The 26,158-nt window shown below is 40.9% G+C and overlaps 1 protein-coding gene across 5 annotated transcripts in view; it reads left to right on the forward strand.

Moving 5' to 3' along the window:
• The first annotated feature begins 2,266 nt into the window (after positions 1-2,266).
• iqsec1b (IQ motif and Sec7 domain ArfGEF 1b) overlaps positions 2,267-26,158 on the forward strand; it is a 234,352-nt gene continuing 210,460 nt past the window's right edge. For 4 of the 5 annotated variants that reach the window (XM_040003174.1, XM_040003177.1, XM_040003175.1 and 1 more), the window contains exon 1: positions 2,267-2,946. In XM_040003174.1, the coding sequence (XP_039859108.1) occupies positions 2,666-2,946 (281 nt within the window). In that variant the 5' untranslated portion in view covers positions 2,267-2,665. The remainder of the gene's footprint in view (positions 2,947-26,158) is intronic. The other variant, XM_040003184.1, reaches the window with a different exon arrangement.

Consider the following 26,158-nt stretch of genomic DNA (forward strand, 5'->3'; position numbering starts at 1 on the left):
CGGGCGCGTCACTGCAACCCCCCCTGGCTTCTGCTCCATGGCTGCTGAGTGAGCCCTCATCTGGGACTCTCCTCAGCTCTTTCTGGGACAGTGGCGCGGCTGCCCCTCTGTTGGTCTTCCTTGGTCTCTTGTGTTCTGAGGACCTCTGGATGTCTGGAGTTTTGATCTCCTCCATACCTGCTTCATGCCCTGGAGGACGGGGCTGTGGCCCCCCCACACCCTCTAGCAGATCATTACATGAAGGAACCTTTTAAAAACAAGCGCGTCCATGCTCACAGGTGTACACACGGGTGCTCACACACACAAACTACACCCTTTTTGGCTCCTACCTCAAAGCACACTGTGTGCTGTCGATCTTACGTGCTGCACAATAATGTTTAATATTTAGTATTTACAATTATATTCCCATATATCATCGTGATGTTGTTTATTCTATTGCTCTCGTTTTCTTCTGCTGGTTTTCATTTTTCATTCTCAACCAGGGGAAATTAAAAAAGTATCTACTGTTATCTACTGCTAGCTAGTTTATTGTGATGGTGTCGTTTTTATTATGTTGCTCTTTGTTGTTTGTTTTCTCTTCTGTTTTTTTTCTCCATACAGGTGATCCAGGTGTTTTGTTTGTTTTTCTTCCCCCCTTTCTCACCATCTCCTCTCCCGTCTATTTTTCTTTCTCTCCCTCTCTTTCTTTCATTCTTTCTCTCTGTCCTATCCCCCAGTCATGTCTGTCCCGTCTTTAAAAAATGAAAAATAAAATAAATACATAATTATAATAAAGGTCAATCAAATGGACCAATATGGCAAGGCCACGATGATCCACTTGGTAAAGTAAATCCACTTGGCATCTTTCTTGGCCTTCAGACAACAATTCTGACGGCTAAAGATCCAAACGGGACAGGAAAAAAAAAATACTGACAAGCTGAGAAGTCACACTGTTACACAAGTTATCCATCCACTGTAGCAGTGTGACCTGCTACAGTGAGCAGCAGTTGGCTTGGCTGCTCTTGACATGACTGTTCTTCCACCTTCATATATGGTAATGCTTGGATGAGGAGGCCCAACCAAGTGGTGCATGGCATCCAGAATAGCAATTTACCAACCAAAGGTCAGGAGTGTGGGGTATTGAAGAAGGTTAGGAAAAAATGCACCAGCAGCAGCTGCATGTGCATGTGATTGGCTGCAGAGCCTCAGGGGGGGGGGGATGGGGGCTTTATATATAACAATGGTAATTTCATTGCTATTTGAGACACTGCAGTTACAGTACCAACAGCGTTCCCCTTTTGTGCCCTTTCTCCAGAGACGATAATTCAGCATTTTGAAAAGATCTCTTTTCTTAATAGATTCTGGTTTTCTTCTAATGAGCTCTCTTCCCTCTAACACCTGTACTCGTGCTGGAAGATTCCTCTTAAAAGGAATATTCTAATGCTGAAGACAGCATAATGTCTATATTATAGCCCACCTTTAATAAAGTCTAATGTAGCATTAAAAAGCAAAGCAGCTGTGCACTAAAATGTGTAGCTCATAATACAAAGACCTGTGTTTTAACACATGTTAATGCTGGCAACTCCGTTGCAGATATCAGTTTAGTGTTTGGCTTCTGGAGCAATATTGCTTTTAAAGTTAGTGAATGTTACAAGATTACTGCCATTTAAGAGTACTTTTATCATGAGTAAACACCCCCTTTACAATTATCTTGCACATATTATGTCTGAGAACATTTACTTCTGAGTGTACTCTGCATCATTAAGTACTGAATGAGCTCATATTGGTAGCATCTTGATCACACAACCAGCGTCAAGCTTGCCAATTCCCCTCTTCTCGGGGTCTTGAGACTATCTGCCTTACTGTGTAATAAAACTAGCATATTGTCTAAGAGGTCTTTGTGACTTAAAAAAGATATAATTTTACTGTAATGGATGGATGGATGGATGGATGGACAATCAGCCGTACAATCTATGGTGGATCCTGCTGGCAACGCTGATAAGTTAGCCAGGAAGTTATTTGGTAATTTTTTGGTAAAAACAAAACAAGATGATGATACCACACCATTAATTTTAATTGAATTCACTGTTCTATTGAAGCGAACAGCATATCCTGATTGTAGACTGCAATCAGACTAACCCCTGGGATCGCACAGAGGTGGACTGATGTAGAAGCTCCCGCTTTTACCTGAATAAACATGCAGTTATGCAGTGACGTGGGTTTGCACCTGTGTGAAGGAGCAGCGACGCTCTACCTGTTGATTAGACCCACGTGCAAAACCCAAACTTGGTGTGTGTGTGACTGTGTGAGAGTGAGTGTGAGCGAGACAGCTGAGCGCAGGCGGAGCGCTTAGCCGCCGGCCGTGAAGGGGTTAAAGAGTTTTCCGTGTGCGGAGCGGCAGGCTGGAGGTTAGAGAGTGTTGCGGTGCAGAGCTCGTGGACGCGTCGGCAGTAGCGGCGTACAGCAGCGCACCGAGCGCGGTCAACTTCGCCACAAAGCCGCCACTACTGCACAATAAACACGCCATGTCGGAGCGAAGGAGACTCTGTGGATCTGACTGCGCGCGGTCCTACTACTAGCGAGCGTGTGTGCGCGCGTGAGAGAGAGAGAGAGGTAGAGAGAGAGAGGAGTGAAAGAGAGAGACAAGGAGAGGGCTGCTCTTTTGCTTTCTGTGGATATCGCCTTCATGGACGGGCAACGGGGCTTTTACGAGATGGAGAACCCAACAGAGAACCCCAGCAAGGCGGCGGAGTATCTGAAGGAGCTGAATAAGATCATCGAGACCCAGCAGGGGCTGCTGGAGAAGCAGAGGGTCCGGATTGAGGAGCTGGAGCTCCAGGTGACGGATCTTTGCAAGGAAAACGTCTGTCTAAAAGATCAGCACCAACGGCACCTGGCCACCTGCAGGCTCCAACAGGGCAACCACTCCGCCCTGGGAGCCATCAAAGAGAATGTCATGCAGGAAAAGTAAGTTATCTGGCATTGGGTGGTGCTTGGTTTGGCTGAATAGGATGCTGTCAAAGTTTATTTTCCTCATCTTGTTATTCGCTTCGCGGCTGGAGAGATATGTTGTGTGTCTGTTTCATCTCAACAACCAAACCAAATTCCCAGTTCTTCGCCACTTTGTCACGGATCAGCTCTTTAATTGTCCGTGTAACGTGCACACTGTCAGGGATTATTTCAGGCTTACACAAGGCTGTGCGAGCTGTGCACGCGTATTGCGTAATGGATCCCGTCAGGCGCATCGCTCAATAGATATGCAACCCCATGAAAATGATATTGTGTGGAGCTCAAACTGTATCGGATCATGGTGGTCGAAGTCTGAATCAGTGGGTGTGACTTTGTATTTTCGCAGGAGAGAAAAGCGCGACCCGTCTGTAGTTGCGTTGTGAGGAAACAAGTTTACGCATCCTTTGCTTAGTTAAGAGTTCAACCCCAGGCGAGTGGTCAGATGCTGTGTGTCATACATTTCCTGTGCCAGGAGCTCTCAGTGAGATGAGGAATTAATGTATGCAAACACCTTCAATTTGACTTGGACTCCTAACCAAAGTGGAGGGCTTTTACAATTGGAAAAGACGTAGTTGTGTTGGAGAGCAGCCGAGTGCCACTATCAGGAGAGAAATGTTCAATCAAAGCTGCCTAAACATGCTGGGTTAACTGCTTAGCAGATGGAAGTACAAAATCAGGCTGTGATACTCTTGTGGTATTGCATCTAAACAAGGATTCCCCATGGATTTATTGTGCACTGTGTTACTGACAAAAACAAGGAGCTTTACACATTCAGGACACTGCTCCCTGCTGATGAGATTACTTATTTGTACTTTTTCATTATGTTTGAATATGATGGACATATAAATAAAAAAAAAAAAGTATTTATTAATTCTCACTCAAAAATATATATCATTTCACACACTTTGAGACACTTATCTCAAATTGGACACGGAAAGGAAATGTCTGAAAAAGCAGGTCCATCCAGGACTACTGCAGAGTGCTCAAGCTGCTCGCTTTCAGAAATGTTGCACTGTTGATTAATTTTCCATGAATCTATGCAATCAATAAATGAAATGCAAAGTTAACATGAGACATTGATCACCAATATAGCAATGTTACAGTCTACTTGTTAATGTACTTCATGGGCCATATACATCCTTGTTTGATTTCACAGTTTGAGCAGGTTCCTTATCAGTTCTCAATTCTTTAGTATTTAGGTATGAGCACAAAGCAGCAGTACAAAATAAAAATAATAAGCAGCACACGCAGACTTCAAAGTGGTCACCACAGAGATCGTGCTATAGACAGTTGAACAGGCGGAAACAGAGGATGCAAACTGACTGCTCATCAGTTTGCTACCTGTTGAAGTTCAGGCTGCTGGGCTGGGGTCAGCACTCACTCAGCTTCATCATCAACCTGGATTCTTGGTTAGCTTAGCCTTAGCATGCTTTGTGTGCAGACCCTTGCAAAGAGCTGAAGTTTTGTTAGCAGCATAATGCGTTTGTTTCTGTTCTGTAAGCAGTTTGCACTTCACCATCGCACTCTCATCCTTTTGTGCAATAAAATTAAAAGCAATATCCATAACCACGCTGTAGACTGTGCCACTATTTTCCTCCTCCAGCAAACAAACTGAAATCGTGATTGTAGTGCAAGTGCAATTGGAACCAATAAGCACAATTCATAGGCAAGCAGCTGTGTTTGATCAACAATGAAAATATGGAGCCAAGGAGGTTCCTTCCTGTCGAAAGGGACTTTTTCCTTCCTACCATCGCCAAACTGAAGTAACATGGAATACAACACAGTTACACAAACATGTTCATTCAGACCTTGTGAAATAAAAGTTGGTAGCCTTCAATTGGGCAGTAACCACTTCATGGGCATTCTTTGCATAAACTTTTAATGAAAAAGACCATTTGGATTTATTTTGTGATTCTTTCAAGTTGCTTGCACATTACTTGAAACACTTGCTATCATCAAGTGAGTTAGCTTTTTCAATATCCCTTCTGTCACAAACCCGCTCACTGTTATGAACGAAGCTTTGACGGAGACGTTTGACTTCCAGGAGATATAAGATACACAGCATACAGCCCCGCATTAAAGGATTTCTTTCTGGAGTCATCTGAAAATTTGTTTTGTGGTGAATTGCTTGAACTATAAAGTGTGAAAACATAAAACAGAAAATGGCAGAAAGTGATAAATGACTACAGCAATTATTTTATTATCAAAGCTGCTGGGAACTGACTAAATACAGCTGCATTTAAAAAATATAATACTGTATGGAGGGTATGATCTCTGTTTAAAGCCTGTCCAGTGAACGAAACACCTTGAAGTTATCTTTTGAAGTTTAAGCACTAAACTTTAAGAACAATTTGAAAGCAAAGCAGCTGAAGCTGCAATATTCTGACATGTTTTGTGATTGTCAGCCAAAATATCTACTGGCTTTGTAAAATAAGGCAGTTTTGTCAGATGCTGTCTGCATCGATTACATTTATCATTTTTACATTACATTTGCCTTTAATGTACAAGCTGCCGGACTGCTGACCACAAAGAGAAAATCAGACCTGTGCATTAAAATGGGCTTTGTCACAGTTTCTATGGATAATTTCTCCTCTTTTCTTTCAGTGGTGGTTTGACTGCTCCTTGCAAATTATGGAAATCTACTCACTGTTAATTTGGATTTGTGGTGTTAGTTTGAAATAACTTCTACCATCCGGCAACTGTTCCGACTGACTTAGGAACATTTTGAAATGTTTTTAAGGGTATAAATTTAGACTCATTTTGTAAATACATTGTCCTGACTTTTTGGACTTTTATATTGCACATAGACAAAAATGAATGTTGTTACCGTGACTTCACTCGCTGGGTAGTGAAGGCTGGGTTTGAAGCCTCGAGATGAGCCTTTTTGCTGCCGTGAAAGTATTGATAACGTTGCCTGAGGGGATATTAGATACGATGTGATAAAATCTCTGATTACAGTGCTGTCATGGTTTCCTTCACGTCCTACATCCTCCTATGTGCTTTTGATGTAAATGTGAAACTACAGCATCTCCAGTGGTGAATGATCAGCTCTACAGTCTAATGGCTCGTTTAATGATCCCTGCACAAGTTCAGACACCAACAGCAGCTGCTGCTCAAAATGCTGCCTTCACAAAAAGTAGTTCTGCTCAGAAAAGCTGCTTCTGCTGCAATAACCTGGCTGTTTATGTGTGCAGTGCGTGATGCAATAAAGCCCTTTTTCACCTATGACATCATTATCATATTTACTTGCTTACCACTTGTATGGGACTATAAATAGCTCTTGGTGCGACACAGATGATGGCAGCTCGTTTCACCTCCTGGGATTTTCCGTCCTATTATGGCTTTTTAGTTTCCAAGTGGGGAAGATATGTCTCTGAATTCTCCCGAAATTTTGTAAAACTGTATTACATAAGAGTTTGGTCAAAATCACTTCTTTTATGCACAAACACACACAGCTGACAGGGAGTCCTGTCCCCTGTGTTCTGTCCACAGTTGGGCCACGTCAGCTGTTCTTTTTGTGCTGACCACAGTCAGCATATAGTCCTGGCCTTGACTGGAGGACCAATGGGAGAGCTCTGTTCCTCGTGGGCCCTCTGACAGACGTCTACACACAAACACACAGACACGGAGTGCATAATGTTAGTCTGTCACCACACAGTCACCCTGTTACTCCGGGTAGTCAGTGAAGTAAGAGCTGCTTCAGAGTCTGTTTGTGTTTTGCTACAGTGGGATCTTGTTATTCTCAACTTTACTCCCTATGAGCTAATCCTCTGTGGAAGGGCTGCTTTCCCCCTGTTTACGTTTAAATGTTTAAAGTTAACATAGGACACAAGGTCACCCAGCTCTTATCAAGGTCACGTCTCCAACCCGGAGGGCGGTGCACTGTTGGACGGACCAATCGGAGTCTGCGCTGCGGGACTGTTTTGATCACGCGGACTGGGAAATGTTTCACGTGGCTGCTAGGGACATTGATGAATACACAGACTCAGTCTGCGGATTTATCAGGAAATGCGTGGAAGATGTCGTCCCATCCAGAACAGTCAAATCCTTCCCAAATCAAAAACCCTGGATTAACGGAGATGTTCGCGCGGCACTGGCGGCACGGAGCACCGCCTTTGCCTCCGCGAACACATCGGACTACAAACACGCACATTACCAACTCCGGAAGACGATCAAAGCAGCCAAACGTGAGTACAGGGACAGGGTGGAGCAACAGTTTGACAAACCTCGGAGTATGTGGCAGGGACTAAACACGATCACAGACTTTAGAGGGAAAACCAGCACACCGCAGACCACGGCCTCTCTGTGTGAGGATCTAAACGTATTCTACGCTAGATTCGACGCAGCGAACACCATGAGACCGGACAGTGTGCGCACCGCGGATGACGTCAGTGCGCACACTGTGTCTGAGGAGGATGTGCGGAAGTGCTTCAGGAAGGTGAACGCACGCAAAGCTACTGGTCCGGACGGGATTCCCGGCCGCGTCCTCAGGTCATGCGCGGCTCAGCTGGCTGGAGTGTTCACGCACATCTTCAACCTTTCCCTCTCTCTGTCTGTAGTCCCAGCCTGCTTCAAAATGGCCACCATCGTCCCTGTACCCAAATCCTCCACCATCTCCTCATTGAACGACTGGCGACCTGTAGCCCTGACCCCCATCGTAAGCAAATGCTTCGAGAAGCTGGTCAGGGACTTCATCTGCTCTGCACTACCCGACTCACTGGACCCTCTACAGTTCGCATACCGCCACAACAGGTCCACTGATGATGCCATAGCCCTGACACTACATACTGCCCTGTCACACCTGGAGAAGAGAGACACGTATGTGAGGATGCTGTTTGTAGATTACAGCTCAGCATTCAATACCATCGTTCCCTCGAAGCTGGACAGGAAACTGCAGGATCTAGGACTGAGCAGCTCCCTCTGCAGCTGGATCCTTAGCTTCCTGTCTGACAGACGCCAGGTGGTCAGACTGGGCAGCATCACCTCATCCCCCATCACACTGAACACTGGTGCTCCACAGGGGTGTGTACTGAGCCCTCTCCTGTACTCACTCTACACCTGCGACTGCACAGCCACTAACAACTCCAACATCATTGTGAAGTTTGCGGACGACACTACAGTGGTGGGTCTTATCACCAACGGTGATGAGACAGCTTACAGGGAGGAGGTCAGCGCCCTGACCCACTGGTGTCAAGACAACCATCTCACCCTCAACGTCGCAAAGACAAAGGAGTTGATAGTGGACTTCCAGAGGTGCAGAGAAGTACACACCCCCATCACCATCAACGGCGCTGCTGTGGAGAGAGTGAGCAGCTTCCGGTTCCTTGGTGTACATCTGGCTGAGGATCTTACGTGGTCAGTACACACAAACAAAACAGTGAAGAAGGCGCAGCAGCGCCTCTTCTTTCTCAGGAGACTGAAAAGATTCGGCATGAGCCCCCGCATCCTCAGGACCTTCTATCACTGTGCCATTGAGAGCATCCTCACTGGATGCATCACCACCTGGTATGGCAACAGCACCGCCTACAACTGCAAAGCTCTCCAGCGAGTAGTGCGGTGCTCTGAACGGATAATTGGAGGTGAGCTTCCCTCCCTCCAAGACATCTACAGGAAGCGCTGCCTGAGGAAAGCGGGGAGGATCATCAAGGACTCCAGTCACCCCAGCCATAAACTGTTCAGACTACTTCCATCAGGAAGGAGGTTCTGCAGCATCCGGTCCCGTACCAGCAGAATGAGAGACAGCTTCTTCCACCAGGCCATCAGACTGCTGAACACTTCATAGACACCTCAGCTTCACTACTGGAACTTTAACATTATGCACTCCACACTGTACAGTAATGCCACTGTTTTGCACATATTCAACTCTGTATATTTATATATTTTATTATTATTATTATTATTATTATTATTATTTTTACTATTTAATTTGTAAAAATGTGTATACACACACACACACACACACACACACACACACACACACACACACACACACACACACACACGTAGGAAAATATTTAGTATACACATCCAGAAATGCATACACTATTATATATTGTACATATATTTATTAGTTTCAGGTCGGCCATTCTTGTATTTTGCTCGTTTGTGTTGTTGTGTTTGCACATCTCTGTTGCTTGTGGGGCTCGCACACAAGAATTTCACTCGCATGTGCTGTGCCAATGTGCCTGCACATGTGATGTGACAATAAAAGTGATTTGATTTGATTTGATGTGTTGTGGGATCTGGAACAGAAGTGTGTAGAAGATTCTTTTGACATTACAGTTTTCATGTCCATTGCTAAGTTTTTGAGAAGGATCAGTGATATAAAGAACAATATATAATGTTTCTAGGCAGGGTCATTTTACCTTTGGAGGTGTTCAAGATACTTTTGGATGCTTTAATGGAGGGCTACACATACAGGGAGTGCAGAATCATTAGGCAAATGAGTATTTTGTCCACATCATCCTCTTCATGCATGTTGTCTTACTCCAAGCTGTATAGGCTCGAAAGCCTACTACCAATTAAGCATATTAGGTGATGTGCATCTCTGTAATGAGAAGGGGTGTGGTCTAATGACATCAACACCCTATATCAGGTGTGCATAATTATTAGGCAACGTCCTTTTCTTTGGCAAAATGGGTCAAAAGAAGGACTTGACAGGCTCAGAAAAGTCAAACAGTGAGATATCTTGCAGAGGGATGCAGCAGTCTCAAAATTGCAAAGCTTCTGAAGCGTGATCATCGAACAATCAAGCGTTTCATTCAAAATAGTCAACAGGGTCGCAAGAAGCGTGTGGAAAAACCAAGGCGCAAAATAACTGCCCATGAACTGAGAAAAGTCAAGCGTGCAGCTGCCAAGATGCCACTTGCCACCAGTTTGGCCATATTTCAGAGCTGCAACATCACTGGAGTGCCCAAAAGCACAAGGTGTGCAATACTCAGAGACATGGCCAAGGTAAGAAAGGCTGAAAGACGACCACCACTGAACAAGACACACAAGCTGAAACGTCAAGACTGGGCCAAGAAATATCTCAAGACTGGTTTTTCTAAGGTTTTATGGACTGATGAAATGAGAGTGAGTCTTGATGGGCCAGATGGATGGGCCCGTGGCTGGATTGGTAAAGGGCAGAGAGCTCCAGTCCGACTCAGACGCCAGCAAGGTGGAGGTGGAGTACTGGTTTGGGCTGGTATCATCAAAGATGAGCTTGTGGGGCCTTTTCGGGTTGAGGATGGAGTCAAGCTCAACTCCCAGTCCTACTGCCAGTTTCTGGAAGACACCTTCTTCAAGCAGTGGTACAGGAAGAAGTCTGCATCCTTCAAGAAAAACATGATTTTCATGCAGGACAATGCTCCATCACACGCGTCCAAGTACTCCACAGCGTGGCTGGCAAGAAAGGGTATAAAAGAAGAAAAACTAATGACATGGCCTCCTTGTTCACCTGATCTGAACCCCATTGAGAACCTGTGGTCCATCATCAAATGTGAGATTTACAAGGAGGGAAAACAGTACACCTCTCTGAACAGTGTCTGGGAGGCTGTGGTTGCTGCTGCACGCAATGTTGATGGTGAACAGATCAAAACACTGACAGAATCCATGGATGGCAGGCTTTTGAGTGTCCTTGCAAAGAAAGGTGGCTATATTGGTCGCTGATTTGTTTTTGTTTTGTTTTTGAATGTCAGAAATGTATATTTGTGAATGTGGAGATGTTATATTGGTTTCACTGGTAAAAATAAATAATTGAAATGGGTATATTTTTTTTTTTTGTTAAGTTGCCTAATAATTATGCACAGTAATAGTCACCTGCACACACAGATATCCCCCTAAAATAGCTAAAACTAAAAACAAACTAAAACTACTTCCAAAAACATTCAGCTTTGATATTAATGAGTTTTTTGGCTTCATTGAGAACATGGTTGTTGTTCAATAATAAAATTATTCCTCAAAAATACAACTTGCCTAATAATTCTGCACTCCCTGTACAGTACATCATAGTTTTTGAATTGCAGTGAAAGTCGATAAAGGGATTTGAGGTTTTAAGGGTATTTAATAATCCACATTCATTAAGTGAATTCCAGCGTATTTTGCATTTGCACACAGCTCATGCTCAAACATTATATACAGCAGAGAAATCAGTGATGATACACAAGACTAGCTGCACAGTTGCATGTACTGTCATTTATCTTTTACATCAACAGACAGAGCAATGCATATGCATATGTTAATAATAATAACACATTTCCTCTCTATTGCTGAAAGTCAGGATTTCAGCCTGTCCTTAGTTTACAAGGATCTGTCAAATTTGAATAGCTTTTATAAATTGGAAATATTTTGCGCACACAGATTTCTGATACATTAAGCGACACGTTGGGCAGTATCCCTTTCAAATAAACTGATTCGTAAATCTGACTAAACTGGCTAATCACTTAGAATTCTTCAAAGCAAAACAACAAAAAATCTGCAGTTTTTCTGGCTTTGGCTGGTCTGGACAAAAAAGATATTTGAAGACATCATCTTAGGGTCTGTGAAGCTGCCTGGAACTGTCATTACTACAAGAAATCATCAGATAAATGAATGCACACAGACCTCACGTGTGCAAATGTGAGTTTCTGTTTCATCACTGGGGCGATCGTGGCTCAAGAGTTGGAAGTTCGCCTTGTAATCGGAAGGTTGTCGGTTCGAGCCCTGGCTCAGACAGTCTCGGTCGTTGTGTCCTTGGGCAAGACACTTCACCCGTTGCCTACTGGTGGTGGTCAGAGGGCCCGGTTGTGCCCCAGGGTGGCTGTGGCTACAATGTAGCTGCCATCACCAGTGTGTGAATATGTGTGTGAATGGGTGGATGACTGAATGTGTAAAGCGCTTTGGGGTCCTTAGGGACTAGAAAAGCGCTATACAAATACAGGCCATTTACAGGCCATCACTTAGAAGTTCATAACAATGGCTAAATAAGGCCCACATGAACAAACTTGTTTCAAACAGAGAGAATTCTGTTAATATTCTGGGTACCAGTTTCAGCTGTAAATTAAGACACATTTGGATCTGCGCAGTAATGTGTTTTTAATAGTTTTTGGATGCAAGTACGTGAGCAGACTTAAAAGCCAAGAAGAATCAAGTATATCAGACTTCGATGAACAGACGGTAGACGGTTCACATCACGCTCATTTTTCTTTTGCATTTGTTCACAAGAAGAATTTGAAGACGTCCTTCTTAAGGGGTGGATCGTTACTATCATTTGGTTTTTTGGGTTTTTTTACAGGTCAGAACAAAGTGGTTGTAACTAATCTGGCTGTAAGGGGTATTAAGTCGATCAGCTGTTGGGAATTATTTGCTTAGTTGCTTTTGCTTTAATGTCATCTCAGTTTGAGTATGAAAAAGACATTTGACTACTTTAGCCTTGATCTGTGAAACTGGCAAAAAATAACCACACGAATAGGTAATAAGAAAATTAATTATTAACTAATTATTAATTATGAATTTTGGAGTCCCTACAGCTGAAATTTTGTCCTTCCTTAATCGCTATATTTTGGTATTTCTGTGAGTTCAAATTGCAACCCAAGTTTTAATATGGAATTAATTTAATATTTCCTTAAAAATATGATTTCTAGACCATTTATGAGCATGTCCTCTGCAGCATATAGAGCAGTAGCTGCTGTATAACATGCTTTAAAGCCTTATACTTAATAGGGTTTATTCAGCCAGCTCTGTGTCACATTGCGTTCCCTCAAAGGGACCGGAGAATGAACAATCCCCTGGACGTCCTTCACCCATCCCAAGAGCTGTTCTTTTGAAAGGGTGTTTATTTCAAAGTTGGACTCGAGGCTTTATCACTTCAGTGTGTTTACATGTGTGTGCGCAGCGCTGCAGGGAATAACATCTCGCTGGTCAGCAGCTCAGATTTCACAGCAAATCGCGAGTCAGAATTGTTCCCTGCCAGAAGACATATGAAAATTGGTCCGGAATACAACATCGTTTTGACTTTATGAGTAAGCACATATGCCACAGATGCTGTGGGAGAGCTGTGAAATATGAGCTGTTCTTTTAAAAAATATATATTTATTTATTTGATTTAAAGCCAAAGCTGAAATACATTTCACACAGAGAACAGTGTGGATTTTGAACCCCGAGGGTGGTCTTGACAGGCTGCCATTTGAATGCAGAAGATGAGAAGAATAAATAAAGTTTCAAAAGGAGAGAACACATTTTGCAGTGAAATGTTCATGGAGACTGTTTTGGAGGTAGAAGAGACCTTCTGCTTTATATGATTCTGTTAATGTTTATTCTCAGTATGTTACACCCTCTGTTGTTATGATGTGGGTAAACTTTCAAAAGAGTTAATAGAAAAACATAAAAAAAACCTGCAACCCTGCACATGAGAAGTGCAAAATGTGGTGATTTATCACACAATCAGGACAGGCATTAGAAAGCAGATGGTAATGAGAAATTGATAGATTGCCAGACCCAAAGGGGAGAAATAAATTCTAACTTGGTGAACACAAACTCCAGGACTGCATTCAATCAAAGTTGAGAGACTATTTCCTCTAATATACCAAATCTTTTCCCATGATGTTCCTCTTACCCTGTGGGGTCTGATCACTGTATGAGATTGAAAAGTTAATTAACCTTCTTTTTTATTCCTCCTTGAAAGGTCTTTATTGTCTGTGTTGGTGTCAACCAGATATAATTTCCAATTAAAACATATTTTTGTGGATAATAACCGTAACCAAACTGTGTCACATCAGGGCTTTTTTTTTTTTTTTTACAGTGGCTCCTCTTGTTGTGGAGCTACAACAGGATCTGTGGTGTTCTGTAAGCACGGCAGCAGTGCTTGACAAGTGAAGTCTAAAACTAGATTAATACACGCCAAAGTGTCTGTGGCCCACTAAGGTTGTCAAGAAGCCCAGTAGCTTATTTTGGTTGTTTGTTGCATTGTGGATAAACCTAAGGTCTTTTACAGGAGACTCAAGGGGGACCAACTTGCTAGATAAGCTGTGAGATCAATTGGCATCTATAAAAAAAATCACTGTTTAGAATGAATGGGCAATCTGCTGTTTTTCTCTCCAAGACCATCTCTCTGTGTTAGCCTCGCAAAAGACTAGCAACCTGTCCAGGGTGTATGCTGCTTGTCGCACTATGGTAGGTGTGTTAGGCTGGTTACAAGTTTTGGTGTTGCAGATTCCTTTGGGGTTGGGTCGCCGAGGACATCCAGCATCACAAATGTGCCAAATCAAATGGAGTGGACCCTCATGAATAAGGGAACAACTGAACGGAGCCTCTTTGATCGTAACTATAGATAAAATGATATTTTACAATTTTTCAGATAGAAAGTGGTGCAGAAAGGTGAAGATGTCAGTGCACAGCTCAAAATATCTAACATAAGATAAAATCGCCAGCATTAAATGATGAAACTTTAAACCTTAATGTGGTCCAATTCCAGTTTGTCTTGTTGTTGATGGTTAGTATATCCATTTACAATGCATTATTCTGCAGCTGTGACGTGACCTGAAAGAGATGCTTATTAGCTATACACGCTTTCACACAATAACTGCAACAGAGTTTCTATGTAACCATAAGTAACAATACAATAAGGCTTGTTTTCAACTCTTGGACCAACAGAATATAGCACAAAGCTTATGTCGAGCTATATGAAAAATTTGATAATAGACTGTAATGGTTTTCACCCTGGAGGCTCCTGTACTGGCACCAGACAGTATCTGTTAACATAGTAGAGGGCTCTGATAGCCAAAGGCTCTCCCTCCTAGGAACTACAAGTAAGCCTGCAGTCTGAAAGCTCTATTGGCATAATAATAAGTCCATGAGACTCAGAGCCCGTAGTTGCTCTGCCCCAAGACTGTGGAATGCACTTCTACCAGATCTCTGGTTTATAAATTCTCTTTCTACTTTTAAATCACCTCTCAAAACCCGTCTGTTCAGGACTGCACAGCCGTCATTATTACTTGGCCATAGTGGATTGTTACCTTCATTCGTTTTATAGTTGTGGTTTTATTTGTTTGCTTTTTGTGTATATGTTTTTATTTTGCTTTTCTAGTGTAAGGTGACCTTGAGGGTCTTTAGAGATTATTATTATTATTATTATTATTATTATTATTATTATTATAACTGTGAGGATTTTGACATTAGAGGCACCAGAATTCCAAAAAACTGGCCAGACTGAGCGACAAATAAGCTGTTTCTTGAAGAAGTTATTACTTAAGTTTCTTCTAAAATTTGTAATTTTAAATAGAATTTGATACAAACAAGTATTTAAGATTAATTTTGGGAGGCTTTTATTAGTTTTACAAAGTTCAAATTAATTTTGGATCACATTCGGTTGCACAGTGTCATTGTGAACAACTTATTGCCTGCATTTTAAAACTGATCTCACAGTTGGCTCCAACAGCATAGGAAGCACATTTTAAAGAATTCATTTGTGCTTCACGTGCAGCCTTTCTCTCACTGCTGCGACTCAGTTCACAGCCCTTCACCTCATCAGCTCTTCTCCTCAAGCCCGAAACCCATCCGATTCTGCAGCTCCGCTACAGATTTTCACTTTACTTTTCTTGGATTAGTTCTCCACACTCTGTGACTCTGTGTTCAGTTCAGCTACGCTTCCCTGCTGCTCTACACCGCCAGCAACCTGTCCATTTCTTCACACGTTCCATTAAACACTGCTCTGACCTGGCTCAGCACCCTGTTTGTGCCTCTTTCAGCCCTGCAGTAATTCTTCATCTTTCATCTAACTTCATTTCCCTATATATTAATCAATTACAGCTAGCTAGCTCATGTTAGAGCAGCCCCTTTGGTGGAGTTACTATACTCATGTACTTAAATTGTTCTTTGCTGGTTATTGGTTTTTGATTTGGTGGTCTGTGAGCACACACACACTCTCTCTCCGGAGTGAAGTTTTGGGGAGAAGACAGGAGGAGAGGAACTGAAGAGCAGCATATCAGACTGTAATTCTGCTTCCTGGTCCCAGCTCTGGATAGTCGTGTTTCGGGGTGTTTAATACATTTGTTCACATTTCTAGAACTACTTTAGCTCCATCTAAAGTATGATGGATGCCATCTCTCCTGATAAGATCAGGTTTTCCCAGAAGCTTTTCTAATTATGTATGAAGCCAATGTTCTTTTCTGGACACCGTCAGTGGTTTCAGGAGCACGTGCAGCAGAACATATCACTACTGGTAGTATCAGAGTGCTACATGGTTTTAGCAAAAGTACACACTGACTGGTTATTCATTTTAGTCACCTCTGATGGATGTAGATGACCAAATCTGTACTTATCCACAGTTGTATGTAGTTGATTATGTTCATTTTTGTAACAGCTGATTGTTTATGGTCATTCTGACACAGGAGGCTGTGGGGATTGAGTCGTGTGGCTATTCGGTTTGTCTGTGTTTTTCAGCCCTGCAGGTGTCTCCCTAATAAAGAGGCCACCTTATGGTGTGCTCATTAACAAAGTTAGCTGAATTGCTGTTGCGTATATTTAGAACTGATTCAATAACACTGACCCGTGACTCATTGTTAAAAGGATAACTGATTGGACAGAAGTAAAAATGTAAATTATTTTGCATATAATATCATATCATAGCCTGGTGATGATAATGAGGAATTTTATTGATAGCAGCCTATGGTTGTTCTGTTTGGGTTTAGTTGGGCTGATCCTGATTAAACCAAGTTCATGTGAAAAATGTAAAGAAAATTACTGCAAACACAAAAGAAAAAAATGACATTATTTATGCAAAGTGCATACTTTGTGCTGTCTGAAAGGTAATGATCTGACCTTAGATTCAGTTTCTAAAATGAGTTTTAGTAATATATAAGAGATAATAAGACAATAACATATTTTTAAAATATTGTAATACCATAAAAAGCTCCAGTACGACCGCTGGGGCTGAACAGTTGAATTTTCAGATTGTTCAGCCTCTTTGTGTTCTTGTTCAGGCTCCAGTGTCATTACTCTTTACTTGTTACTTTTTAAAACGGTAATGTGTTACTCCTTGGAGCGTGTGATTCATTATCATAGTACCGTAATGAATTACATTCTCATTTAATCCTGGATGACTACTAGTCAGCTCTTCTAGTGCCAATGTATGAAATGCATAATGCATACGATAGCAGATATGAGAGTTATGAGGTTGATCGTCCATTGCATCACCTTTGCATCAACTTTTTTAGTAGCAATTAGCATAAAGATGGTGCTTTGGATGCAGTTGAACTGTCACGAAAGACTCTTTTAAGAATTCGTATTAAGATTCAAATCAGCTGTGACTGTTTCCTTGAAATAAATCGGACCCCTCTGGGAGCTCTGTGTTGAGTCATGCTTATCGATAATCTCATGGCAGTGCAGGAGCACATAATGTTTACTGGAACAGAACGGTACAAATTAGATTTTTTTTCCTGAGTTTTTGCCAAGAAGTGTTTGATGTATGAGGTACCAGTGTAAAGATGCCCAGAGTGTTAAGAGACAGTTTTATTTGCATTCGTCATTAATCATGGCAATTGGTTTAAGACCAAACAAACCTTCACTCATAAAACACCTGTAAAGTTCCTTTTGAAGGTTTAGAAAGCTCTGTTGTTCGCGTTAGCTTTCAGCGGTCCTTTCTGTTAGCGCCTGTCTGCCTTTGACAGCACTTTAGCCCCAATACCTGTCATCTCAGTCAGCAGATTTCCACGTGACTGTTGTCAGAGAACTGTTGTGAACCTGCTCTAATATTTTATGGGTTGTATTCTTTATGATGTGAATGTCTTTACTCACACTGTGCTACAATCAAAAGAACTTGCTTGCAAAACAGATATGCACTTTTCTTTTCAAAGTATTTCAGTGAAGTGCTCAAAATTTCAGCCATTTAATGGTCATTGAATATGGTAATGATCATATATTGTGCAGGTTGTGTGAACAGGGAAGGGAAAAGTCTGGAACCAAAGGCATGGAATATGCACGGCTTGTTGGAGGATGGGGGAAATTGTCCAAAAATGTCCAAAAAATGAACCTTTTATGATTGATGTCACCAATTTCTACCTATTTACTCACTGATTGCACTCCATTAAACAATAGGCACCTACTTTCCTGCATTGTGGTGAATTTATTTACACCAATTTTGTGGATTTTAATAGCTCACACTTACAGTTACTTACAGTTTACTTACAGTTTGCAGTTTTAGTAACTTACAGTTACTTGAAAAAGTCGTTTCCGGTTGGTTAACAAACGTGTGCAGCACACAAAGACACATACCTGCTAGTGCAAAGTAAGAAATTCATGAAATACTGAATTACATTCAGCAAAACAGAAACAGAAATCAGAAGACACGAACAACATCATTTCTCCACTGAGTGAAGGTGAGGCTTTTACACACAAACTCGCTACAGCTGTAACTGGTCATATCCTTAACTCAAGTATCCAAAAAGATGACTTATAAAAGAATTGACCCATAGAACCATTCAAGGGGGGAAGCTGTCCATAGAGGTTTAACCCTGTTTAGTAACAGGCTGTAAACATTCCTAATGTTAAAAAGATGGCGATTTTAACAAAGGAGGCAGTCTCCACGTGGCCATTTTTGATTTGCAAGACATATTTCAGGAGTCTGAGACATTACTCACTGAGAAATGTCCTCATGCTTTTCCGTCTTCTTTTCTGTTTTTATGGAAAATCTATTATGTACAGCAGTCCTGGAATTTAGTCAAAGACATGACATTAAATTGATCTACCCTGGCACCATCCACTTCAGAGGAGATGATAACATTTTTCAGTAGGATTTTATCAGGTGTGCAAATGGAGGCCATCTATCATTGAGGTGAATCCATTTCTCTGCCAGCTGAAGGACCTATCATGTAGACTGCTCATCTGTTGCATTATTGTGTGCCCAAAGTGCAAAAATGAGCTGGAATTGTAAATTTAAGTCACTAACCATATTAGGCAGGAAGTTGCGTGCTAGCATATATGTAGGTTATGTTAAAGTTTAGCATGGTATGAGGATTTGTCAGCTTGATTCCACTCTCCTCTACTGTTTCGTATTCAGTCACTAGTTTAACAATAGCTGCACGGGATGCTTTCTGGAGAACATATGATGAACACATTTAATATGAAACAGCGCCCCTCCTCTTCTACCCTAAGCCTTGCACCCTTTCAAAATACTTTATATCCAGGTGTGCTGGCCTCGGGTGGATAGTTGTTTTACAGGATTCTTAGGACAAACTCAATATATCTAAATTAAAATTTACAAGTAGCTGTTTCATGTATTTAGTCTCGGGAACAAAGGAACATTTTCTACTTCCCTTAAAAGACCTTTGGTTTTAATAGAGAGGTCCCATATATTTATTAACCATTTGATTTATCTGTTAGCTGATCTTTGTTCAGTATTTTTATGAAATATCGGTTGGCTGATGACTAAAAGAGTGATTTTGGATTCCATTCATTTCAATGGTGGTTGAACATAAGGCATTCGAGTTGTGTTTGCTGGATATGTTGGTGAACTTATCTACATGAAATATTTGTATGACAACTGGCTTATCAACACGTTCTCACTCCCAAAGCGTAACATTTTACGCTAGGTGACAAATCGTCACCATATTACGTTTTCGGCTACCCACCACGTTCCTAAATGACGACCTCGGAAAAAAGAGGAAATATGAGAACCGTCTGGACTGAATCTACACATGTTCGCTCTTAGCTTCTGAGGATTTTTACAGTTCTGGCTGGTTACACCAGCTGTGGATGAACTCCCATTCCCCGTGCGAACACACCTTTCAGCAGCCACCCACACTCCATCTGTTATTACAGGTAGTTCAAAGACTTGTCCATCTGGTAACAAATCGATGTGTCTGTTTCTCCCAGACAACAATTAAAAAATTAGAGAGGGAACATGAGCTGACTGTTTTTATTTCATGGCTTATTATCAGGAATGCAGACGGCAGAATGACCCTTCTGTGGTTTGGCTTTGTTGTCCACAAGGACCAAGATGATGGAAAGATGGACATAGGAATCTCTATAGAAAAGGCCAATATTAAATAAGACAAATGCATTCAAGTATAGCCCCACTGTTTGATTGCATCTGTCAGTGTTAGCAGTGGTCCGTCAATACAACCAAGAACACCGGCAACTCATTTTAGAAATTTTTTTATTTTTATATCCAACTCAATCCATGTGAACCGTGTCCTTGCACTTAATTAGAAGACAGACAGAAAGTCACAAACAAGTACTGTTAGATTATTTCAGGAACTGAGTGAGTGGGACTATAATGACATGCTGAAAAAGAATTGTGTTTTTAGAGAAAATGTTATGCTTTTAAGATCCAGTCAGTCATTGTGCTGTAAGGTAGTTGCGCATCGGCTTTACACTGTAGCTATAGTTATTGTTTGACTTGTACTGGCAAATTAGTTCAGTGGCGCTGATCACTGTCTGTTAGTAACATTAGTCTAATTAGACACCTCCTGCTGGTCTCTGTGTATGGCTGCCTCTCCCTCAAACTGGTTCTGCTGGGGGCTTATTCCTGTTAAAAGGGAGTTTTTCTTTCCCACTGTCGCCAAGTGTTTGTTCATCGAGGGCCATCTGGTCATTGGGTTTTTTCTGTACTACCCCATGGTCTAATATAAGTCCCTAGACTATTGTGATACTATTGTGACTGTTGCTGTGTATGTTGTGCATTGCTCTTGCCTTCTCATGCATCTTTTATGACCATGGACTATCGCTTATTAATGTTTTACAGCATCACAGAAGTAAGGAAACTTCAACTGGCACAATCTAGCAAGCTGCATGCTTTTGGGAAATATCCAGAGGTGTCAGTGATACAACAAACTACAAAAGTCATTGTTTCTGTTGTGGTCTAAAATTTAGATCACAACATAAAGAACGCAGAGATTTTTACATAAAGCAAACTTTAACTAAAAATAAAGTATGACATGAGAGGCAGGATCACCTTGAAATGGGGCATCGTCCCATTAATTTATTCCTAATCTACATATTGTTCCTGTCCATCAAACATAAAATGTGTATTTTTCAGTCCATGATCAAATATTTGTTATCCTCCTCTGAGGGCAGAATATCTAAAGGTCAGGTGTGAGTATAAATGAGCTCTGTGAAAGATCCACTCACAGAGCTACTTTGTTAAATTCCTATGTGAGATGTCATCTTGACATTTTCGGTCAGAACAGTTTAGAGGTTCAGTCTGATGTCGGTTTGAAAGTCTTTTGTTGAATATGGTTCAGAACTTAAAAAAAGGGACATGAAAACATAAAGTCGTCGAGTTTCACAAATGGTATGATGGTGATGTGTTCAGCTGTTTCTTGCCACCTTTGTTTATTCAGATAATCTTATATATGTGTACTGGAACGAGTGGTGTTGGTCATGATAATGCGTGGCTTCAGTAATCTTCATGAAATACAACAACCCAAGACAGCTGTTATCTCATGAAACCACATGGTGAGATTTTAAGTGAAAAAAACTCTCCAAATATATTTGCCTTTTTCTTTTCAGCTGAAATGTTGACTCTGCAGTCTTGACCTGTATTGGTTTTAAGCCACCCTCTACCTGCTCATGACAAAGTAAAAGCTTCACAGATGTTGACTGTAGCTAAAATGTATTTATGATATTACTGCGGTATCTACCCAGTCTGTGCTTGGGGTCAGACATGTCCTTCGGGGCCAGGCAGCCGATATGGATCTGTTGACAGCATTGAGGTGAGTTCTATTTGATTTCACATCCCCCAGAAGACTGAATACTTGAGCTGCTCTGGAAGCACAGATTTTCCACTCAGCTTATTATTGAATGCTGCAGGTTTTCTCAGCAGTTATCGGAGGTTCAGTGTGGAGTTGACTAACGGTTAGTGTTAATGACAACTTTAACTTTCAGAGCCATGCACATAGTTAAATGATAACATATCCATGCCAGTTCTCAACTGTAATGACCAAACTATCAATCCCTAAATGTTAAATAGCTCAGATTAAGTAATTTATTAATGAAATATAGAATACAAAAATATTAGAAATACTTAGATTTGGAATTTGTTTTGCTCTCTCCTTCCTGTTTTTTATGGACAGAAACCAAACTAATACCACTGCTTCATCATGCATATTGGTATGTTTTATTAGAGCAGTATCAAATGTGACATCCATAGGCTCGAGCCAAGCCGCTACCATAGGCAAGAGGCAGGGACCACCCTGGACAGGTCGCCTATCTGGGCTAACGCAGAAAGAGACAACCATTCACACTCACTTTCAAACCTATGGACAATTTAGAATCACCAGTTAACCTAGCATAACATGTCTTTGGACTGTGGGAGGAAGCTGGAGTACCCAGAGAGAACCCATGCAAAAACAGTTGTTTTGTAATTATTTACATTTTTATATGATTTTAAGGCAGTTAACAGGTAATCCACAAAAACTATAAAAGTAAAGTGTAATTTAAAAAAAATTGTAGTGGTGGTGTGAAACTAATATGAGATACCAAATATATGAAAACCTCTTTGGTATCAGTGAAAGAACATGCTTGTCTGGGTTGTACACTGCCTCTCGCCTACTGTCAGCTCGGACAATCTCAAATGCCAGTGTGCCCCAGAGTTAAATAAGCATGTACAAAATGCATAGAGGGATGAATAGATGACTGACAATAGCACTGGATGGAATCAGATGGAACTGGTTTTGGAAAAACATAAAATTAAGTGATTAGACATCCTCAAAAACAGGAGCAGAGTCTAAAGTCGTGCCAGTAACTCTCTGAAAGAGCATTCTCACCTAGCATCTAATGGTTCTGTATGAGAAAAAGTCTTGACCTGGTGATGGCAGAAGATAAAAACCTCATTTACAACTTGTTATTAATAGAACATTCATGTTCATACAAACAGAACCGGGATCTCAATCGGGTGTTAATGCAGTTCTGCGCAGCATGAATATAGTGCGAAAATAAAATCAGTTCCAGAAGTTCAAAGGCTATCTTATTTTTGTTACCCATTCCTGTTAACTCAGAAAGCCTGATAGAAGCAACGTGTAGCTGCAGTGATGATATCTCAACAGCAGCACATAATTACCACACAGCAGTGTTACCTCTTATGAGCAGCACTCTGTGATATTTTGGTATGTGCATACCAAAGTAAAATCAGATTGTATCTCGAGTTTAAATGCAAACCCTTCTCATCCATTTGGAAACATTAAGGTTTCAAGTAAGAGGCTTGACTGCTTCGATTGACAAGTGTGCCAACATAGACAGTGGTATTGTTAGGTGTCTGCTACGGTTGTCCTGTTGGGACTTTTTGATCATTTTTATTTGAGTTATCTGATAAATTATGAGCTTCTCTGTGATGCAGTTTTTCAGTTTTAGTGAGTGAAATTCTGCCATTTCTTTAGCTTGTTACTTCACACTGTGTCTGTCTGTATGTGTTTTAGTGATGTAGCTACCTGATCACTTTACTCTCATCAACTTCAAAATGTCGAGAAGTGAATAGGTGATTGCATCCATCTTTTATATACAGTCTATGGATTTCTCTGATGATTTGTCTCCTGGTATTTGAGTAATTTCAGTCGACACATGTGTCTGGTGGCGACCTGGCAGCCTCACCTCTAGCCTTGCCACAAACTTGTTTTCATTAACTTTGTGCATCATAAAGAAAATGAAACCCTGAGAGGTATTTTCAAAGTGGTAAGATTAGATATTCCAAACATGTGTGGCTGTTTTTTCAGGAACTATGATGGGAGCCCACAATGCCCATACTATTTATTTCACTAAACTGTAGCACAACATTGACGATGTTCCAGATTGCTGCAGTTTTCACCCTGAGCCTGGCTATGCCAACCTAATCTCCAGTTCTTGTGACATAATTTTTTTTCGTTGTCTTGAACAGTCCAAAGGTCACAGCAGGTCACGGAAGAGCTCTTCTTGGTTTGTCAGCCTTTATTTCACAGCTACATTCCAGTCCCTGTGGTTATATAATTACATATCTCTGGTGCACTGGTAAAATCTGGTTGTATGGTCCAGTTGCTTGTGTGGTTTGAAACTGTAAGTTGTGCACCAAGGAAGAATTTCCAGAGAGTAAACAAACACTGAGTTTAAAATGCAGAAAAGTATAGTGGGTTGTCTGTATAATATACTTATGTAGTTGTTAGTTTACCTAGTATGGAGTTGTATAATTTTTAGAAATATGCTTACTTAAACTTTTGTTTTATTTTGAATGTTGTAATGCTCAGAAAGACGATTTCAGCAATACTAAATATCTGATAGTGTTGACGTAAGTAATTTTAGGTAATTTGAAATAAAAAATTAATCAAAGATACAAAAAATACTTTAAATATGTTTGGATTTTAATCTAACACATTAAAATGTTTTGTAGATCACTTGATAGTTTAAAAAAATATATAACTGACATTAGCACATGGCATCTGTCATATTTCATTTATGAGATAAAACCTGATATGTAATAAATAATAAAAAGTATGAAATGCCAATAAATGAGTCTTGGGAATTCAGATCTACCTTTTAAGTACATGAGCAGCAACGTTTCTAAAAGTGTTCTGGTTTTCTACTGAGGAATTCAAAATAAAGATGTGACAATCAGTTGGTTTAAAAAAAGAACAAAAGCATAGGAACATAAAAATGGCCCATGCAACTTGATGGCAGCAGTAAAAAAAAAAAAAAAAAAAAATCAGTACCAATGCATGCAAACCTGCAGGGTTTGTAATGTCACATTGTGACATCTTTACTGCAAATGTCATAGAAAACAGATCAAAAACAAACTGCAAACCTTTGGACTCGTCTACAGTGAAGTCATGCTGCTGTGATAGATACAGTTTGGAGTTTAGTCTTAGTGAAATTTGCAGGGCCTTCCCTGAAAAAGACGTATTCTGGATGGAAGCAAATGTTGCTTTTTAACCTGTATATACCTTGATGGGGCCTGTAACTGGGACGTATAGGCTCCCAGTTACATAAGCACTAATGGACACCTAAATACCTAAAATACCTGTTCTTCACCGAATCATATATTTTAGTTTGCACAATCCAGCCAACATGTATAAAGTTGTGATAACTGCTGCTCTTATTTCACTTAAATCTGGGTAAAACTGATCAGAATATCTCTGTGCATTGTTCACAAAGCTGGTTTGAAGGGGAACGTTATTGTAAATGTTGTTGGAGCTGGTGACAGTTTTGTGATTTTGCAGGATGGTTCTGCAAACTGCTCACATGCTAGTTCTGTACTAGGTCAGTAAACAAAGGCCCTGGGGGTTTCTAACTGCTGTTCTGGCAGAGGAGTCGAAGAAATGCCCACTGGCCAAAAGAGTACTGAGATCCAAACTCGGCTCTGTTCTGTCTGACAAGTGTTTGCATGTCCTACCCTCCTGCCGGTTTGTCCCATCTGGCACAAGGACACAGCTTGATATGGCTGAAAGGTGTATTTTTAATAGTATTAAGCAGTGAATGACTTTTGTTAGAAATAACAACCTGTGAAGATGCATACAATAAGCAAAATAAAAAATGGCAACATATAATCTGATAAATTGCTACATAGGAATTTTTCACCACAATGTTAAATACTCCTCATGTGTCATTGTGGACTGGGGCATCATTGATGGTTTATAAGCCACCCCACACAGATCTGTGCTGTGTAGAAACACAACTCTGAGGAAATCCTGCTACATGGCTTTAGGCTAAATCACATGGCTTTTTAAAATTGGTTGTATTAAAGTGTTGCCCCAGTTCTCTATCCATGTTCAGTACACTTTGCAAGATAACAAGGTTAAAGCAATATTTTGTTCAGGTCAGGTCCAAATTACATTTGATGAAAGCATGTTTACCTGAGTAATTGCTGAATGCTTTTGGGCTGCGATATCAATCCCTAATGTATTTATTTATTTATTTATTTATTTTTTTTTTGAGGATGAGGTTTTCTGTTTGGGATTATGAACGAATTTGTAAGGACAGAAATATTGTTACTCGGCTGCTGAATTAGATCAACTGGGACTGGACATTGAAGCTGTGATCCAGCCATAGCTGAATGTTCAACCATGGAATCAAGTACTGAAATCATGGGTATTTCTTAACAACCACATTCATAGCATATTTAGGCTTTAATTCAAAGATCTCTACAGTTCTCTTCAGTTCTGTTTTCAGTCAGCGTAGCTAAAAGACGACTGATATTTCAATAAAACGAAACTCGAGTCAATGGCAAAAGATAAGACACTGATTATGTCAGATA

The sequence above is a fragment of the Simochromis diagramma genome, unplaced genomic scaffold, assembly GCF_900408965.1.
Source record: "Simochromis diagramma unplaced genomic scaffold, fSimDia1.1 OVJJ01000646.1, whole genome shotgun sequence".
Taxonomy (NCBI): domain Eukaryota; kingdom Metazoa; phylum Chordata; class Actinopteri; order Cichliformes; family Cichlidae; genus Simochromis; species Simochromis diagramma.